Below are 20785 nucleotides of genomic sequence, written 5' to 3'. Positions count from 1 at the left end.
ATTTGTTTATTTTGTCTCTTTGGAAATTTCAAATATCTTATTCAGTCCCAGTTTCTTAAAATTCACAATGATATGCTTTGTTATTGGTTTATCCCCTGTACTGGATATTCTTGGAGCCTTTGGAGTTGGAAAGCTATTTTCCTATTTGGAACATTTTTATAAATTATCTCTGTACTTATTTCTGTTCTCACTATTCTGGTAATATTTGATCAAATTTTACATTTTTATACATATCCCTCCAAGTTTTCTTTTTATTTCCTTGCTTTACTCTCTAGGAGCTTTCCACAACTTTATTTCCAATTCTTCTTTGAGTGTTTTGTTTCTGTTACCCTCTATTTAATATCTAAAAGTCAGTTTATATTCTCTGACATTTCTTTTAAAAATAGCATTTTTTCCAATGGCTTAATATATTCTATTATCATTCTAAGGATATTAATTATATATATATATATATATATATATATATATTTGGAGTTTTCTTCTCACTACATATTCATTGTTTTCCCCAAGGTAGTTTTATTCCTATTTATTTCTACTTTTTAAGGAAGTTTTCCTTATATATCTAGTGATTTTTAATTGTCTGTTCATATTTCAAATTGGTGGACTAAAAAGTTAATTGGAATTTTCATATCATCAATATATCTGAAAGTGAATCTTAAAAGTATGAGAGCTAATAAGGCATTATTGTAGAGGGATCATCAGTCTTTGTCTCTTTGGAGTAACTCCTAATGTCAATACCTTTAGGTCTTTCTTCTTGAGCTGATCAAGTCCTGAGAAATCTGTTTAACTACTTGCAGGGAGAATAAAAGCCTGGACGCCAGCCTTCCAGAGCTAATGTGGGAAGAAGTAGCCAGTATGTTTATGATCCTTATATTGCTTTGCTTTCAAATGATAGGTAGCTCTGCTTTCACCTGGGGCTTTGTCTTCCCCAGACCCTCTGTTTTCTTGTCTCCAATAAGTGAGTCTTTAGTTTCCTCCCAGGTGGGAGTTCTATGTGTGTACGTGTGTGTGTGTGTGTGCACACGCACATGCTTTGTCGCTCAGTTTTATTTGACTCTCTGAGGCCCCGTGGACTATAGCCTGCCAGGTTCCTCTCTCCACGGAATTTTTCAGGCAAGTTCAGGGAGTTCTGATTATTGCTTACACAGCTGTCAACAGATTCTCCTTATTTTAGACTGTGGCTCTAAACCCACTTCAGAGGAAATTAACATGATCAATTTCTGAGACTTTTAAGGTTTTCACAGAATAACTTAGGTTGGTCCCCAAAGTCTCACACAGTAACCTATGATCAGTTTTCTCAGATATGATATAGCTAGAAACCTATATGTAGCTGCCAAAATTATGAGGCTATTGTCTTTCATCCTATTATTATTTCCACCCTTGCTCAATTATGCCTTAAAATATCTCTTTTAATGCAATTTTCATGTAGTTTTAAGAGAGAATTTAATTATATGAATATGTCTAGGCCATTCTATTTATCCTGATGTTCCATGGTTTTTCTACTACACCAGACTGCAAAATTTTGCTAATTAAGTTTAAAAAGTTAGATTTCATATGCTTTGTTCTTTAATCCCACTATTTTTAGGCAAAAGGAAATCAAATGAGAGAAACTGAAGGCTCTCTGTCATAGTCCTGCTTTACCTGGCCAGGGGTTCATGATGAATCTCCTTGGTTTTCTTTAATTCATATATTTTTGGTGAAAAGTATGCAGTGATTCATATCACCACAAATGGCATTGTATGGATAATTTGTCAGCCATATTTTCCATGCTGTATCTTTTCCCAGGTAGGAGGTCAGTCACAAAGGCAGCCTGAGCTCCCAGGTACTTATCAGGTGGGAGTATTTAACAGGTGAGATATTTCCTTTCTTCTAAGACCCTCTTACCCTGCTCTGATACAGGTGGCAACAAAGCATTATAGCTTTGTCTCAGGGAATGGAGAGACAGAGGAGAAGGAAAACTAAAGAATACCTTTTCTATTTGGTTCTAAGGATACTCTATTGGGTTCCTTGTCCCTAAGTCTAGGGGACATCCCAAGTCCTGAAGAAAGAAACCTATGGCTCCTTTCCCCAGAGATGCTCCAGAAATTTCCAAGCCCCCATATTCCCCATCAGCTGGAAAAGCAGAAGAGTTTTATTTTATTTTTTGGCCCTTTGGCATGGCGGTGACCTAGTTCCCAGAGCAGAGATTGAACCTGCACCCCCTGTACTGGAAGTATGGAGTCTTAACCACTGGACCACAGGGAAAGTTTTATCTTTATTCTTTCCCTCTGCCTAGCCCCTGAGGGAAGCACTAACAGTTCAGTTCAGTTCAGTCGCTCAGTCGTGTCCGACTCTTTGTGACCCCATGAATTGCAGCACGCCAGGCCTCCCTGTCCATCACCAACTCCCAGTGTTCACTCAAACTCACATCCATTGAGTCAGTACTGCCATCCAGCCATCTCATCCTCTGTCGTCCTCTTCTCCTCCTGCCCTCAATCCCTCCCAGCATCAGAGTCTTTTCCAATGAGTCAACTCTTCGCATGAGGTGGCCATAGTACTGGAGTTTCAGCTTCAGCATTGTTCCTTCCAAAGAACACCCAGGACTGATCTCCTTCAGAATGGACTGGTTGGATCTCCTTGCAGTCCAAGGGACTCTCAAGAGTCTTCTCCAACACCACAGTTCAAAAGCATCAATTCTTTGGCACTCAGCTTTCTTCACAGTCCAACTCTCACATCCATACATGACCACTGGAAAAAAGATAGCCTTGACTAGATGGACCTTTCTGGGCAAAGTAATGTCTCTGCTTTTGAATATGCCATCTAGGTTGGTCATAACTTTCCTTCCAAGGAGTAAGCGTCTTTTAAGTTCATGGCTGCAATCACCATCTGCAGTGATTTTGGAGCCCAGAAAAATAAAGTCTGACACTGTTTCCACTGTTTCCCCATCTATTTCCCATGAAGTGATGGGACCAGATGCCATGATCTTCGTTTTCTGAACGTTGAGCTTTAAGCCAACTTTTTCACTCTCCACTTTCACTTTCATCAAGAGGCTTTTTAGTTCCTCTTCACTTTCTGCCATAAGGGTGGTGTCATCTGCATATCTGAGGTGATTGATATTTCTCCCGGCAATCTTGATTCCAGCTTGTGCTTCTTTCAGCCCAGCGTTTCTCATGATGTACTCTGCATGTAAGTTAAATAAGCAGGGTGACAATATACAGCCTTGATGTACTCCTTTTCTTATTTGAACCAGTCTGTTGTTCCATATCCAGTTCTAACTGTTGCTTCCTGACCTGCATATAGGTTTCTCAAGAGGCAGGTCAGGTGGTCTGGTATTCCCATCTCTTTCAGAATTTTCCACAGTTTATTGTGATCCACACGGTAAAGGCTTTGGCACAGTCAGCATTAAATGTCTAAAACCATGAAAATAGAAGCAGGGGACTAAAATAATTCACAATAGAGTAAGTCAATCCTCAAACAATAAAAGAGTTGACTGTCCTGCCTGACACTGAAATAAGTTACCTGCTCTATTAATACTTTCTCCTCCTAACTTCTTTGATCAGTATTGCTAGAATTTCTTTTGAAATTCACAAGTAAGAAGTTTATTTGAAAAAATCCATAGGCCCTTGCCTTCTACCCAGAAGCTTATAAAAGTGACTTTCAGTGACGTTAGATAACAAAAGCTGATGGTCCTCCTTGAACTGATGAGGAGGCTGACGGCAAGTCCGTAGCACCAGACTCACTCATGATACCTTACATGGGCTCTCTGACCAGGAGGGAAAAGGACAGCAGGGAATGGTTGTAAGCTAATCTCTAAACAAAATTCATGATTCATTACTAAGGTGCCTTGTTTTGAAAGTTCCTGGTCAGGCTCTTTCCTGTTCAGTGTATGTGTTTTACTGGGATGGTTACCTTGCAAATGACCTCATCATGGCATTCAAGCAGCAACACGGGACGGCTGCTGAGTTCATCCTGACAGCAGACATAAGGGAACAGTGGCACAGCGCTAAAGTAAAAAACAGTGATGATGCCGTGAAGGGCCAAAAAAAGACGATACGGCTGTCTATGTTGAAAAAAAAATGCTAAGAAAAAGAATGTATTCTTACTTGAAAGGAAATATACTACAAATATGCAAGCAAGATGGTAAGGAAAAAGAGAACCAGCTTTTGAAGAGTTTAGTGAATTTAGTCTATTTCCTGTATAGTACTTAACAAATCTTTATATACTGTTTGCGTGCTTAGTCGCTTAGTCGTGTCCAGCTCTTTGTGACTCCATGGATTTGTAGCTTGCTAGGCTCCTCTGTCCATGGAATTCTCCAGGCAAGAATACTGGAGTGGACTGCCATTCCCTTCTCCAGGGGATTTTCCTGACCCAGGGACTGAACCCAGGTCTCCTGCATTTCCAGCGGATTCTTTACAGTCTGAGCTACCAGGGAAGCCCGTATAGTGTTTACTATAAGCAAATATTCATTCCATCCTCACAGTAACTCTCTGAAGTGGGTACTATTTTTATGCTTATTTTATGAATGAGAAACTCCAGGCAAGTAGCTTGCTCAAGGTCACATGGCTTACAAGTGAATAAAATGGGATTTGAATGCAAAACCAGGTTTTTTGTTCCATGCCATTAACTACTATGCTAGCCTGCTGTAGAGCACATACTCTAGTACTGGAAAAAGGCATCAATAAATCATCACCATCATCATCATCCCAACAGGAAGGGCTAGCATTACCTGGGCAGTGATCATGTGCCAGGCACAGAAATCCTATAAGAAAGGTACTTTTTAATTCCCATTTTCAGTTGAGCAAACTAAGGCTTAGAGAGGTTAGCAACTTGTCTAAGGTCACAGGGGTACTCAATTTGAGTGCTGGAGGCAGTGCCAGGGCAACAGAAAGGCAGATGGTAGTGAGTGTGACTGACGATGTTTTATCTCCATAACTTTCCCAGCACTAGCCCGGATGAGAAACAAGGATGATGAAAAGGAGAGAACCCTGCCTCTGTAGCAGTTGGCGTCAATCTGGGCACCACAGATTAGTCCTAAAAATAGCCCCAAATGTGACCAAGGAAGCATTTTTTCCCATGATTTACTTATCTCTCCAAAACGTGTGACTTTAATCTTTCTGTTAAAAGAAGCTGGGCTCAGGCAGGACAAATGACCCATCTGGCAGAGGCATAAGGAAGGATTAGCTCTTTGATTTGGCTTTGTCTATCAAGGTCTAAAATTCTTTTCCAGACTTAATTTACATTCTATTCTCTGCAAGTAATTTAGAGGCACCCGCTAGCATTTTTATTCTCCCAATCATGAGTCTAACTCTTAGAAAGAAAAATAAAACACAGGAAAAACATGTTGTGCCAAGGTAAGCACAGCAAAAGTGCTAAACAGAGGCTGTGATATTGCTTTGTGGGTTTTGAAAAAAAATATACAGGTTACCTTTTAAAAGGAACAGCCAAATGCATGCAAATATTATCTTTCAAGGCTGGAAGCACAGAGAAATCTCTACAAATTATGCTTTGGAAGACAGATGGCCTAAGAATCCTCACAGAGTTATCACACAGTTGAGATGGGCAACTGGACAATATCTCTGCCAGCTAGCGTGGCCACCAGCCTCACTTTTTGGAGTCAAATGCCAATTGGGCAGGATCTGGCACTCACATGTTTGGATGTCACTGGGATTAGGCAGTTGAAAATCCATTCATCATCATTCAAACCCTGCTCTTACTGTAATGATACCAGAGCATGTTGGAAAGTTACTGGTCCGACGGCTTAGCACCTCCTAAAACCACTTCCAAGCAGAGCCCTCAGAAGTAATTTCCTTGGCTCATATTGGTTCTCAGTGCTGTGACTGTGATGTGTGTTCTGCTAGACCAGCTAGGAGAAAGTAAGTGCAGATAGTTCAATATCCCAGGGCTCACCAAAATCTATTTGCCTGTTATTTCAGAAATAATCTATTAAATGCCCCCTTTTTAATTATCTTTTCTCAGGCACAAATTTGCCTATTATGTTTGCCAACTAGCTGTGTTTTTGTGTAATATGTGAACTTTGCTGGCTTCTTTGTCTATTTTACCCATTTCTTTCCAATTCTGGAGTTACTATACTCCATAAATGTCCTCACACATTATTATTTTATCTTAGGTTGGAAAGTGTCATGCATTCTTAATCTATCTTGATGGCAAAAACTGCTCACTCGCTCTCTCTCTTTAGTCGCTCAGTCGTGTCCGACTCTTCCGACCCCATGGACTGTAGCCTGCCAGGTTCCCCTGTCTATGGGACTCTTCAGGCAAGAATACTGGAGCAGGTTGTCATTTCCTTCTCTCTATAACCGTAACTATATAAAAATACAAGCCCAAGATACCAATGATAATATCCATTAAATGGATATGTGTTCTGCAGATCAACCTCATGACCCAGCTGTCATGGCTTCTGTGCCCCTGTATGTAGTTCTACTTGCATTCAGTTGAACTTGTTAATGTGGTTTGTATGGAAGTTCTTAATAATAACACCTCGCTTTGAATTAGCACTTTTCCTGTTTCAAAGTATTCTCACATCTGCAATTTCTTTGCATCTCACTGTTCTACTTGGTAGGCAAGACAGCATTTTATTATTTAACAGGACAGATAAACTTGGACTGAGATTAAGCAGTTCTTTTAAATTGACATGATTAGATAAGAACAAAATCCAGATTAAAACTCCACATTCTTAAACATGGGTTTGGAGTGTTTTGTTTTTTTTTTTCCACTAAATTTATGTAAGGGCTGATTGATCATTTAAAGCTAGAGGTACACAGAGGGTAGGGAACCAGTCTATCACATTTTATTAGTGCGCATCACATTGCTCTATCAGAGGAGACCCTTCACAATGAATCTCAGTCATGTCCAACTCTGTGCAACCCCATGGACTGTAGCGTGCCGTGCTCCTCTGTCCATGGGATTCTTCAGGCAAGAATATTGGAGTGGGTAGCTGTTCCCTTCTCCAGGGGATCTTCCTGACTCAAGGGTCGAGCCTGGGTCTCCTGCATTGCAGGCAAATTCTTAACCATCTGAGCCACCAGGGAAGCCCGCTGACAATAACACAAAGGAAACCAAAATGTTCTAGGTCCTCCACCAGGACGTCTGTTTAGATTCTTCGAATCTAAACAAAGAGAAATAGCAACATGAAAAAGAAGCACTTTAGGTTCCTTTTCTACATTTAAGGTAGAGTGTTAGGTGAGAAGTTTGATTTTTTTCAAACATCCTCATTTGTCTTCTTAAAATTGTGCTATCCCTACACTACAGGTAATTTTGCTTCTGTAACTGGAGTCCTACAGGTGGCACTGGTTCAGAGAGACAGGCCTCCTACCATCTCTACAATGAATGAATGAAATTATTGGTCAGTCTCAGCTTCCTGACATTAATCAGCCTTTGCCATGGCATATATTTCAGCTTTTTTGTGAAGCATTAGGGTAGACAGCCCACACCTCACTTCATCTGGCTTCCTTGTGGTCATCATATATTTTCCATGGAGTTGATTCCCTTTGCATTCAATTTCCTTCCCACTTATTTGGTATAAAATCAACTATCAGCCAAACTCAGCTGTGGCACACTTTGGGGCCAAGTGCCTGTGGCTTCAAGGCTTTTCTACAGCACAGTGCAACTGCTAAACTGTTCCTTCTAACTGAGTCATTGGCCTCCATCCCTACCCCTGCTGAGAAGGGAAAATGTGTAATACTGACTGCTAATGCTTTTTTGTGATGGGAGGTCTAGAGATCTAGAGGAAAACAGCCATTATCTGCTTTGTCCCAGTAGTTCTCACACGCAATGGCAACGCATCTTGGGAAGGCATAATCTGATGAGGGAAAGATGTTTTAAAAAGACTTGGCAGACTGGGGTGGAATACGCTACCAATTCCCTTCCCCACCTCTTAAAACTTGCATTTGTTTTCGTCTTTTATCATATAAACAACCAGACTGGTTGTTTTCTGAACAGAGGCCACTTCAGCTGTGAATGAACCCAGTTGTGGCTTTCTGGCTAGAGTTGTGATTCTTAGCAGACACTGAGGTTACTGAGAGAAAAACACCAGGACTCCTGGACCAGGCATTTGCCTTCCTCAAGCCCACTTCCTGCCTCCTGGGAAACAAGGAAATGCAATCAGAAAAGGAAATCCAAGGAAGTTACCAAGTGAACTAACAAACAATGGACTCATAATGGCTCTCTAGAAAAAAAATATATATTTTTTTCATTTCTGCCAATCTCAAATATTTCAGAGAAGTCTATGAACAGATGAAACACAGAGTTAAGAGGAGCTTGGAATATACTCACAGAAGCTAATGTCATTCTTCTATGACCTTCCACAGATGTTAGAAAGTCAATAGGTGGGATTTAAATGGGCTCATAATCAGTAAAATACTAGAGTGGCTTTTCAGCAGCTTTCTCAGTATAGGAACTTTAAGGCATGAAAAGAACTGGCTTTATCACACAGCTTTTATCTGTCTTTGTCTTTTGGGAAGAAAACCTATCTTATTTGAGTTGACTCTGTTCATTGATTTCTGTTCTTTTATTTCTTGTATTGCTACACAGATCATGCATATAAAAATATTTAAGTGAATGCCACCTTAACGGTGAGACAGATCATTAGGCCAGTCAATATCACCTCCAGATGAGTGGTTTTAGACTGAGCATCTTGAATCTCCTGGGGTTTGGCAGAAGTGCCTTCAGAGGAAGGTATGGAGCAGAAGAAGAAACAGGAGTAGGGCAGCTGTCTTCAGCTACAATGCACGGTCCCCAATTCAACCAAATAGTGCTTCTACTGGTTGGAAAAACCAAAAAGTTTTTCTTACACATTGACCAATGAGTGAGCCATTGTTAGAAGAAACAGACATAAAAGTATCCTGTGTCAAAAGCGGTCTGAAAACTACTGCTATGGATGCAAATTGCTAACTTCTAAATAGATGACACTGCCTTTTCTGAGCAAGTCCTAACAGAGGGCTCCACGTGGAGTCCAGAGTAGTGAAGAGAACTCCGCACTGGGGCACAGAAAATACAGTTCTACTCTCAACATTGTCACTTCCTTAGCTGCCACTTCTACGACCAGTGAGATAGGGCTAAAGGGATAAGTTGCTTGTACACAAGAGATCCTGTGATTTTGAGGCTTCCAGCCAGGACTTCAGGAGTGATAACAGCTAAGACCTTAGTGACAGGTGAGAAAGAATGAGCCATGAGCACAGCCCTTTATTTATTTTTTTCCTCTCAGTGTTCAGCTACACTGACCTTACCCATCTTTCACTTTAGATTCTGTTAAGGCCATTTGTAGAAAAGTGTTTGCCTTAGTTTAGGTTCTTCTAAAAGTAGGCTTTGAGATAAGGATTTGAATGCAACAGTGGAAGGTAACCTAGGAACTAACAGGGGAGTGGAGAAACGAGAAGGGAAGAAAAGGCAGCTAATAAAGGGAATGTTATAAAGTAGGTTACAGTTGTTGGCAACTGGGTTTTAAACCTACTTGAGAGCTTTGGAGGATATGGAGAATACTTATTTAACTGTCCCACACAGTGGGCAAGGAAGGAGGTACTACTTCCCGAGGGAAATTTACTCCTGGGGACATGAAGTCCTGGACACTTGGAGGTTGGCTGTAGTTGGGCTGAGAGAAAGAAAGACCTGGAGAGTTGCAGAAGATGCCGTGGACTAAATTGGAACCATGAATGCCAAGGGATAGGGGATAAACACTGATGTTTACTAGTGTTGGTATCATCCCATTTTACAGATGAAGAACCTGAAGTTCAACAAGACAAGTCAAAGTCACTTAACTGGCTTAACCATAACACAACACCAGCTTATTTTAAAAATTATGGCATGTTTCACTTCTTGAGGATACACAATACACATTTATAAAAATAATCATCATTTTGATAACTTCTACCTAGTAAAGAGAAATGGTGCTGGGAAAATAATGATTTTTAAAATTCTAGTAGGAAAATTAAGTGTTAAAGTAAATAGTAAGATTCCAGTATAAATCTTTATACTTTAAAATATAATTATAATTCAACTTAATAAAAATATAGATAAAATATTTAAGTCAGAAATGAACATTTCTGCACAGAAACGACTTGCCATATTTTTTCAGGTTTCATCATCAAATGAGTCTAATTTATTATTAATTGCAATAAGTTAAATAAGCCTGTTAGTCAAGACACAGGAGCATTCAGGAAAGTCTTGCCCAGTGCTCTGAATCTCACTTTCAGACCCACAAATGGGTTGAAATTATTCAGCATAAATACTAATTCTTATTTTTCATTAGTTCAGACCAACAAGAGTTCAATGGGCAACAGTTAAGATATGCAACCTTCTTATCATGAGCAACTTATTTAATTCTTCCAGTAAATCTCTCAGAATATATTCAAAGATGAGCAAAGTAGGGGGTGGAAACAGTCAAAGGTTTTAATGCCTTCCTAAGGTATCAAATAGGTGGATAAACAGTGATGATAAGTTGTTGATTTCTGACCAGTTTTAGTGAGACCTGCTGTTTTATCTGCCTGCTGACTAGTTTTTTTCCAGGTAGCACACTCAGGCTTAATTTCAGGGAACCACCTCTCTCCCACTCTCAATCCAAGTAGTTTAGGTATCTGACTCTTTACTGGCTCTAGGGGGAGTCATGTGACCAGTGTTTGTCCAATTGGTATACTCCATCCTCCAGGCCACAGGGGTCCTAGTTCAGGAGTGGTCCTGGGTGACTTTTAAGCCGTGCTCTGGTTTCTGGGATTTTGATGGAACTATGAGTAAGAGGAGTTTCTGCATACTGAGACTGGCAGGCCTGGAGCTGCTGGTGGGTTTCTTGCCAGGAGAGTCTGTCCAAGAATTACGGTCAGTACAGAGAACGTCACTGGGAGATGAAAGATGGGTCTTGAGAACATCATTTGAGCCCCTGGATAAAGTTATGCTGCAAGTCATTAACACACTGGCTTTTTGCCTTTATGCACCAATTATAAGCATATATGTTTATATGCATCAATTTCTTTCTCTGCTTGTTTCAGTTAAGTTTGTCATTTTTCAACTAAAGGAGTTCCACCTAATACTGCAAGCTGCAAGACTGCCAAACCCAGTGCCCAATCTAGCACACTCTGAGTGCTTCTTGCTGCTGATAATAATGACACAATATAGTTCACTTGTAGGAGTTTCTTAAAATGATATTGAAAATACAATGGGGTTATTTCTAGTGATGCAAATCATTATTAGTGTAGGTGGATTTGGAACAAAAATGCTTTCTATACCTGAACTTCTATTTGCTTGGTTTAAAACAAAATAGCTCTGCTATTATTCATTTTGAGTTCACCTATTAAACTAGTAACTCACAGTATTTTAATAATTTAATTGCAACAAAGCAGGGAAGCTTTCATATGCCACACCTCGTAAAAATTTCAGGGAAAGAACATGTTAAAAAAGAAAATTACCTTGAAACATTTGCTAATATTATAATCTATTATATTAATTCAATTGTTTAACAAATACTTATGAACACCTGCTTTTCACAGAAGAATAAAAGTATGAACAAATTAAACTTTTCTTTTGGTTTGGCAGCTTAAACAGTATTTGGTCTTCTTTCACAGACGTAACTGCTGAATCTAGAGGTCTGTAGGCTGTTACCTAAGGCACCAATACAAATATTTCATTTTTCATATGAATTTTACTCACTGTCTTCCTTCTAAAGAGTTTAAGTGATAAAAAATTAACAGTTTAAGAAACATTAATCTTCAAACTTACATTCATGACTGTTCAATAGAGGCAGGGGTCATTGTGTAGCCCTATGTTAAGCATAGTTAGTCCTCAAGTGCAAACAACATGGTAAGGAAGAAACATTTGCTGACTTGGGGCCGCATGAATTTTTTAGTGTGTGATTTTAAATTATAGAAATAAATCTAAAATCTAACTCCCTTGAGAACAGTAGCTTCTGCAACAAGATTCCAACTCTGTGCAACCCAAACACATGAACGTTTGGCCTTAGACAGCACAGAAACCTTCCAATTATTTATAACCAGTGCATATCCACAGAGACCGAAACTCCAGTGTGGAATGTGGATAACACACTGACGATAGCAGCACAGAGCATCACCCATGGTCAGCTCTTCCGGGTTTTCATTTCATGTTTCCAGGTGCTGTGCCTATGCTCAGTCTTAGCCATTAGGCTTTTAGCTACATTAAAATTTTTTCATTTAAATGAAAATTACCTTCTATGTTGAAATTTTATAAAATGCACATAATACTAAACATTAGCACATGTCAAGTTTGTGTGTTGTCTATTTGTTATGCACCTAACTTTAGAATACGTTTTTTGGTATCAGAGAATATAAGTGCATTTTTGTTATTACATATGTATATTCTGGCTTCTCAGGTGGTACTAGTGGTAAAGAACCCACCTGCCAATGCAAGATTAGCAGGAGATGTGGGTTTGATCACTGGGTGGGAAAAATTCTCTGGAGGAGGGCATGGCAACCCACTCCAGTATTCTTGCCTGGAGAATCCCATGGACAGAGAAGCCATGGACCACAGGCTGCAGTCCATAGGGTCACAGAGTCGGACACGACTGAAGCAACTTAGCATGCCTGCTTGTATATTCTGTATGTATCTTATTCCCATCATTTTATATCAAATATAGGCAAATATGGAAGTGTTTTTCTCAGATTTTTGAGACTGAGTTTGGGGGTCATTTTAATTAATGCTTGAACACATTCGAAGAACTAGGCAAAATGTAAAGTACAACAGAAAAAAATATAATATTAAATTTCACTACTTATTTTCTTAGGTGTTTATTGATTACAATGGAAACTTACATTACCATTTGTAAAATATACAGCCCATGGGAATTTGCTGTATGGCTCAGGAAACTCAAACAGGGGCTCTGTATCAACCTAGAGGGGTGGGATGGGGGGGGGAGATGGGAGGGAGGTTAAAAAGGGAGGAGATATATGTATACCCTTTGGCTGATTCATGTTGAGGTTTGACAGAAAACAGCAAAATTCTGTGAAGTAATTATCCTTCAATAAAAAATAAATTAATTAAAAAAGATATTAGCTCATTGAAAATTAAAAACTGCTTTTTTGAAGAGTATCTTGGTATGAGATCTTATTTTTTTTTTAACTTTACAATATTGTATTGGTTTTGCCATATATCAACATGAATCCACCACAGGTATACATTTGATCTCAAAGACTTGGTTTCCTGCTTTGCAAAATGATAATGTATATTTTGAAAGTCACATAATAAATGAAAGCTAATTTCCTTGCATATCAATCAATGAAGCCATATAATAAATACTTTATTAAATTGTACTTTGTTGGACATATAAAGGAGTTCCTAAAAATATGTTAAAAGTCAAACATCAAATAATATGAACTGCAATGTCAAAAAAAACTTTGAACCAATTTGGAAAAAATATCTCAAAGTCTTGGTTACTAAAAAATTGAAGTCTAATCCAACTATTTCTTATTACTACAAACACATATTTCAAAATTGTTATCCTTTTGACAATGTTACAACAGTTGCTAGAAAAACAAAACAATCTTCTCTAATCTTTGTTGTTCACATAAACAGAGCCCAAGCAGCAAACAAAATGACTTGGTGTGAGACATTACAAGTTTATCTTCCTATTGAAGTTTTGGGATTGAGAAATGAATACTGTGGTTAAAAAAAATCACATCAAGGCTGACATGGAGACTTCACAATCAATTACCATATTAAGGTGTAGAAAAAATAAAGTTGTAGAAAAATAAACTAAATTGCTATTTTATGTCTTAAATTTTATTTATTCATTTATTGGTTTTGTTTTGTGAGATCTTAATTCCCTGACCAGAGATTGAACACAAACCCCCTGCAGTGGAAGCATGGAGTCTTAACCACTGGACCACCAGGTAAGTCCTCAGAGTTGCTGTATTAAATGTACCTGAATTATATATGTCTGCATGATTATGGAATTTATATCTAGTATGGCTGCAAAACGGCACTAAACACTCTTGCATTTGCAAGAGTCTAATCTTAATTTCCATTAGAATCAAAATTGGTTTCTCCAGGATGACAGAGTTTTACAATAACCTATCAGAACATTTTCCTTTGTATCCTCTACTTTGCCTGAGTCATGTATGGGGTGTCACACACTAGATGAAGTTCGGACCATCAGCAGTGTGGTGTGAGGGGATGAGAAACGGGCACGGTTTAGATTCTGAAGGGCCTCATCGGTTTCACAAGAGCTTTTTGTTTTCCTGGTGTCATGGGCTGTTTTTAGAAGTCTTGTCGGACTTGTTAAAACACTGTTAGTTATTTTTGGCGAAGTTTGGACTTCAGAAGGGAACGGTCAAGCTATCCATGCGAAATTTCCGAGGAGTCTCTGGTTTAATGATAGGGAGAAATCCCAAGTCTATGGCACCAGGGAAGAAAGAGCACCAGACCTGAGGAGGCTGGAGGGCTGGCCTGGCAACACCAGCATGTGCTGTTGGGCCAGTCGTTTCCTTCAACGTCAGCAACGGTAAGAATGATGCTACAGCAAAGGCAAAGTGCCTGACAAAGAAACAGACTAGAATGAAAATATGTAAAGTAATAAAACTAAAAACTAAAGTAAATTATCTCTAAATTCTCAACTAATAACATGTAGAATAGAATTAATGATAAGATATTAGTTCGTTAGTGAAGTCGCTCACTTGTGTCCGGCTCTTTGCGACCCCATGAACTGCAGCCCACCAGGCTCCTCTACCCATGGGATTCTCCAGGAAAGAATATTACTTTGATATTAATAAATACTTCCATTTCTCATTTAGAGGACTAGTTCCAGAAAAAAATGCAATATGCAAAAATAACTTTTAAATCTACTTTTATGATAACTATTCTTATTAATGACCATAAGCTTACCAGAGCTGTCTGTTACTTATGAATTACTTGCATATTAACAGGAAATATATTTCTTCTTAATAATTATTTAATTGCACTTTATTTTCTTTACTCCTTATGGAATATTGTCCAAGTTGGACAATATCTAGGCAATTTACAGTAACATCAGTAATAACATACTAATTTTCTCAGTGAAGGAATTTCAATCCAGATGAGACTTGGTCACTAGTGATAAAGGAAGAACTGATGATCCAGTTCAGAGACAATGATGCCACATATTAATACGATTAGAAACTCCTTGAAACTGAATTTTCATGATTTATTTTTGCAAGTCTTTTCTCCAGAATCAAAGATATAAATATCTCAATAACTTTCTGGCAATTTAGTTCATCTATCTGATACCAGTTTTTTCCTCTTACAAACACTAAATTCTTTAAGCACAGAAGAACAAAGTTTAAAATATTATTTCAAGTGGAAAAATTCAATAGTGTAAGCTAGAATAAGATAAGGTTCTAATGGATTGAGTATTCTCTTCAGTGTTAGTGATTTAGAAATATCTGTGGGTCATGTCACAGAACTAGAAACAGAACCAAAAGGGTAATTTTTAAGATAGTGAGTATCCTGTCTGAAGAAAGATGCATTCAGTCATGGGGAAAATTTAAAACAAAACAAATGATTAGACATTTAAAAAACAATGTTGCGTGCACGCTAAGTCACTTCAGTTGTGTCTGACTCTTTGCAACCCCATGGACTGTTGCCCGTCAGGCTCCTCTGTCCAGGGGATTCTCCAGGTAAAAATACTGGAGCTGGTTGCCATGCCTTCCTCCAGGGGATCTTCCCAGCCCAGGGATTGAACCCACATCTCTTAAGTCTCCTGCATTGGCAGGTGGGTTCTTCACCACGAGCACCACCTGGGAAGTCCCCAAAATGATGTTACATACACATGTATACATAACAACAACACAAACATCACACAGTGATGGCGACGGCTTTGTTGCTCAGTCATGGCTGACTCTTTGTGACCCCATGGACTGTAGTCTACCAGGCTCCTCTGTCCGTGGGATTTCCCATGCAGCAATACTAGAGTAGGTTGCTATTTCCTTCTCTAGGGGATCTTCCCAAGCCAGAGATCAAACCCAGGTCTCCTGTAGTGCAGGCAGATTCTTTACCAAATGAGCCACCAGATAAACATCACATACCAAACTTAAAAAAAAAAAAAAAAAAAAAAAACCCTAAATGACCCTTAATGTCCGTGACTATGAAGAGTGGCCCACTCACAATTAGAACTCGAGCCTCATTCTGGTGTGGGAAAAAGTGAACTGACCTTTTTTGGCGAGGCTGTTGTTAGGTTCATACTTCTCAATCAACACTTGGACTTGCTCTTGCTTTAAAGGTGGGTAAAGTATTTCATTTAGCCGGGGATCTCGCTGCTTGAGGTTGATAAAATCCATCATCTGATCAACTGTAAGGTATGGTTTGCTTTTGGCACCACTAAAAACAGTTAAACACCAGGAAATTAGCAGGTTTTTCTGTCAAGTCTCATGCATGTATTTGCATTTAGCAGCTCTGTAGAAATAAACGCCTGCCATACCTGGCAAGAGCATGCTATACTGGAATTCCTATCTTGCCCTAAACACATTGTGTTGCTCCATCACAACTGCTGTATCTCTGTGGGATGCAAACACTTTGCAATGACTGCCACCAAATCCCAATGCCCTTGAACTATACCAGATGCAAAAGAAAACCACAGTAGGGAACATGCATTCTGTGTGTGAAGGTGCAGCACTCTAAAGGGAACACAGGTTATGGGTTGCTGTTTTGATTATGATGCTAAACTGGTTTAGTCATCAAATTCTCATATTCTGCTTAATCACCCTAAAGATGTATTTATTACTCATTACTAAAAAGAACAAATATGATTGGGGACATTTTCCTTTTCATTAAAATTATGTTTCAGCAAGAGTCTATAACTCTGCAATGTAGTATGATTCAAACTTCCCTTTTCAATCCTGTTGACAACCCAAAGACAAGTTCAGAGGTACAGATGTTGCAGATGTTCTATCAATAACTGATGGCAATGAACTCAGCAAAGTACTGTGCTTGATTTCCATATGAAAAAAATTTTTATTTAGCTTATCAGTTTTGGATTGGTCTGTCAGCATGTGGATTTCAGTGTATCAAGGAGGTTAAATTGCTACTTCCCCATATTTGCCTTGGTGTTTTGATTTGCTTCTTAAAAAAATCATTTAAAAAAAGTAATGTCTGTATAATTTCTAATATAAAAGCAAATAATTTTCAGCTGGGGGGGGAGGGTTAGTGATCTGAAATTCTCATTTCACTGATGCAATGCAGAGAAGTATGATGACAGGTTCCCGGTTCAGCATTCTTTCTACAACATGAGACTATCTCTGCAAAGACTCTTGCCTACATGCCACTCAGTTCTAGCCACAGTCTTCAAACCATGCAGAGACCCTCGAGAATATTAAGACAATGACACCCTGCAACAAGTCACAGCAAATTTCACTCATTACAAGCAGTGATTGAACCTCAGAGGTAGGAATGTGTGATGGTCTCCAACAAATGACGCAGAAACACTGCTGTTACTCACTGTACAAAGAATTTCTGACATCTCCCTCTACCACTCCGCTAAAGCCACACTGAGTACCACTGAGTACCACTGTAAGCAGGAACAAACAGGTTAAAATGTATTCTCTTACAATTCGGAAAAGATGTTATCAATTTCAGGTCGAGGACAAAGGTTGTTCAGGAAAACTCTGTACACTTCAGGAGTGAAATCTTCTTGAGGTATCGAATCATTCTGGGGAATAAAATAAGAGGGTCAGTAAATGGTCTTTTTCTTCATTATCTTTCCTCCCTGTTTTGTCTCTCTTTCCTCCTTCCCTCCTCCTTTCCTCTTTCTTTTCTTTTAAGAGCTCAGGGTAAGCACTCAGAAAGCATCTATGGGCTAGCATTACAGGGACACTAGTTTTTGAGGTACCAAAAACTAATTTTCTGTTTTCTCATTATATTTTAAGCTTAAGAGTTTTCTCCTTCTGAAGGGATGTTAAGGCAATTTCTAAAGTAAGTTAGACCTAGTGAAACATGGTCTGTTCAGCAATTTTTTTCTTTTAGGTTGCTTTTCCTGGTGACTTTAACCTCATTTTTAATTGTGATAAAATACACAGAACATAAATAAGTCATTTTCACCACTTTTAAGTGTACAGATCAGTGGCATGAAGGACATTCACATTGCTTATGTGCTGTTTAGCAGACTTTTGAATGAATGTATTTTTCTTTCAAGAACCTGGAGAAAGATATTTTCAAAATGAAAACATAAAATTCCAATTTTGTGTCTTTTTTTTTTTTCAAACAGTGTTCTTTCTTTTTTAAAGTAAACTGATAAGTTGCAACACAGTTTTCCTAAGTAGGACACCAGTCATTATTGGTCACTGATTCCCCTCAGTCCTACTGTTTAGAAAGCAAGTCACTGATATAAAAGCTGACTTCTGTGACTAAACTGTCTGTTTAGTGCAGCTGCCATGGAAACTGGAAGCATGTCTTCCAGCATTTGTTAACAGGAAGGACACTCTTCACGCCGCTTTTCCTATTTCGGGTATGTGTTTATATGATTATTTTTATTTTTAAGCCCTTAAATCAAAGAAAACATCCTTCCTTTTACCACATACATATTTTTGTAAATATATTTTTATAGAAGTATCTAAAAATTATTGTCTGAGACTGCACTGCTTGCTAACAGATAAGAAAACTTAGCTCACCACTTGGCAAACAGCAGGAGTCCTATATTTGAGAAATGAATAAATAAAATAACATTTTCTTTACTAAATTGATTTATAGAACAGGAAAAAAGTCCATTTTGCAAAATAGCATTTTGAGACAACCAAACAACGCATATCATTTATATATAGCAAGAAGCATTAAATGATTAAGCTCAGTTACCTGGACACTAACTTTGAAATCATGAGTACAAGCAGCCAGTTCCAAGAAGGAAATTCCAACATATTGTTTCATGATGTTTTGCCACTCATAAAATGGGGAAAAGTTTAACCTATGAACAGCTTTCCAAAATTCCATTTAATTTACAAAGTGAGAGAAATCCTTTTGACTGGAGAATGTACACTTTTTTAACTGCCACACTCTCTGAGTTAGACACCCATGTCTCTTATAAGTAGCTTTGAAAATAGACAAAAATGAGCATTGCTATCATATTCTATGTCCAAGAGATACAGGGAAGAGAAATTTAAAAACAAATCTCCAGGAAATAATCAGTGCCTCATTTGGCCAACTCAAGCATCAGACTTTATTGGAGTTGATGAACCCCAAATTTGTTCTCTTATACTTATACTTATTTATATACTTATATAAATAAGTATATACTTACTTATATAAATAGTATATACTTATACTATTTCATTACTATTTAGAGCTCACTCTACTTGCCCTCCTCCTGATCTCACTAAAAGCATACAAGCAGATTTTGTCGAAGGTATCAATCATTGTCTTCCTTTTCTTAGCGGCTTCCTTTATTTTTCTCCCTTCTTGTCTTAGCTTAAAACCTCTTCTTCCTACACCAGGTTTTAATTTCCATTCTGTGCTACCCTCACACCATCTTGTCTCCTGTTTCAGTTCTTATTTAACGTGGTTTTGTGCTTCCAACTGTACAGTTTTCCGTGTTACTTGCTAACCTGCAGACCGACACAAACTAGGACCTGTGTGTTGCTTGTTAACTTCTCAGTCTCTGTAGCATATAGTACGTCCATAATAAATATTTACTAAATGAATGAATGTAATTTATGAAAAAGATGGAAGTTGATAGAAAATATGCTTCCCACAAGACATCAGATTCAACTAAAGCCATTTACAAAAGAGTCCATACACATTTCATAAAATGACATACTTTACTAAAACTCTATTTTTTATTTACCAGCTATAAATTAGAACTTCTTATTAGAGGGAACACATTGATGAAATAATCTGAATAAACACAATATTACTTTATTACCAGTTGGATGTTAGCACCTAGAAAATGGAAAATGTTTCAATACAGTTTCAGTTTTCTTTGGCCCAACTTGACTGATGAGGATACCCTTTGGGGTCAGTGGGTGAAAATGAGGGAAAAACATTTTGGAGAAATAAGTTGAAATGAGCATCACTGAAAGCTAAAGTGAAAGAATATGGAGGAGATATTGAGGGAAAAGCTATGGTCAGTTAATAATTCCTTACATTTTAAGTAAGGCTGGAATGTGCAAAGATCATTCACCTATTTTATTTTCCTGGATCTCATGATTTGGTAAAGTGGATAGAACAGACTCATTGTGTTTGAGCAGGACGAAACCCAAGGATGATGCCCAAGAGCATACCAAAACATCAGACACTCTTCTGTGAACACTTCTTAACCAACCAGGTAGAGATGACATGTTCTTGTTTTGCGTGTCTGCAATCCACCTGCATATACCTTCTCTATAACACCCACCACACAGTTTCCTTTAGTTTTTATATTTCTGATCATCGACTAGACTGTGTGTTTTTGAATAAAGTGCACTATCTCTTATTTAATTCCTTTGTGTCTCTAGAATAATGCCTGGCAGATAATATACACCTAATGAATGTTTGCTGAATTCCCTCAGGCTATGGCACCAGACCTTAGATCTGTCTTGTGGTCCAGGACTTCGTTTACCTCATCATGCCTCCAACACAAAACAGATCATTAATGATTATTTGTTGCCATTACTATCAAACTTTTTTGGAAGGATTAAGAAGGCCAATACAGTCTGAATCAGGCCCATTTATTCCAGAAACTACAAAGTATTTTCATTAAAAATGGAGTTGCTTCAATTCTATGGTTGAATACAAAGAATCTACCTTCAGTATAACTTGAAGGTAGTACCGGTGGTGTTCACATTTCCAGATTCCAAAAACAGGTTATGAAATACCTACGTGCCAAATTAAAAAT

The 20785-nt window shown here is 38.3% G+C and overlaps 1 protein-coding gene across 2 annotated transcripts in view; it reads right to left on the bottom strand.

Moving 5' to 3' along the window:
- Positions 1-20785, bottom strand: part of PLCB1 (phospholipase C beta 1) — an 856639-nt gene that overhangs the window by 229158 nt on the left and 606696 nt on the right. For both annotated transcript variants that reach the window (XM_019972864.2, XM_070801935.1), the window contains exons 8-9: positions 17532-17632; positions 16139-16305 (exon numbers count right to left, since the gene is read on the bottom strand). In XM_019972864.2, the coding sequence (XP_019828423.2) occupies positions 16139-16305; positions 17532-17632 (268 nt within the window). The remainder of the gene's footprint in view (positions 1-16138; positions 16306-17531; positions 17633-20785) is intronic.

The sequence above is a fragment of the Bos indicus genome, chromosome 13 (assembly GCF_029378745.1).
Source record: "Bos indicus isolate NIAB-ARS_2022 breed Sahiwal x Tharparkar chromosome 13, NIAB-ARS_B.indTharparkar_mat_pri_1.0, whole genome shotgun sequence".
Classification (NCBI taxonomy): Eukaryota; Metazoa; Chordata; class Mammalia; order Artiodactyla; family Bovidae; genus Bos; species Bos indicus.
Note: the sequence above shows the minus strand (reverse complement) of the source record. Positions and strands in the feature narration are given on the sequence as shown.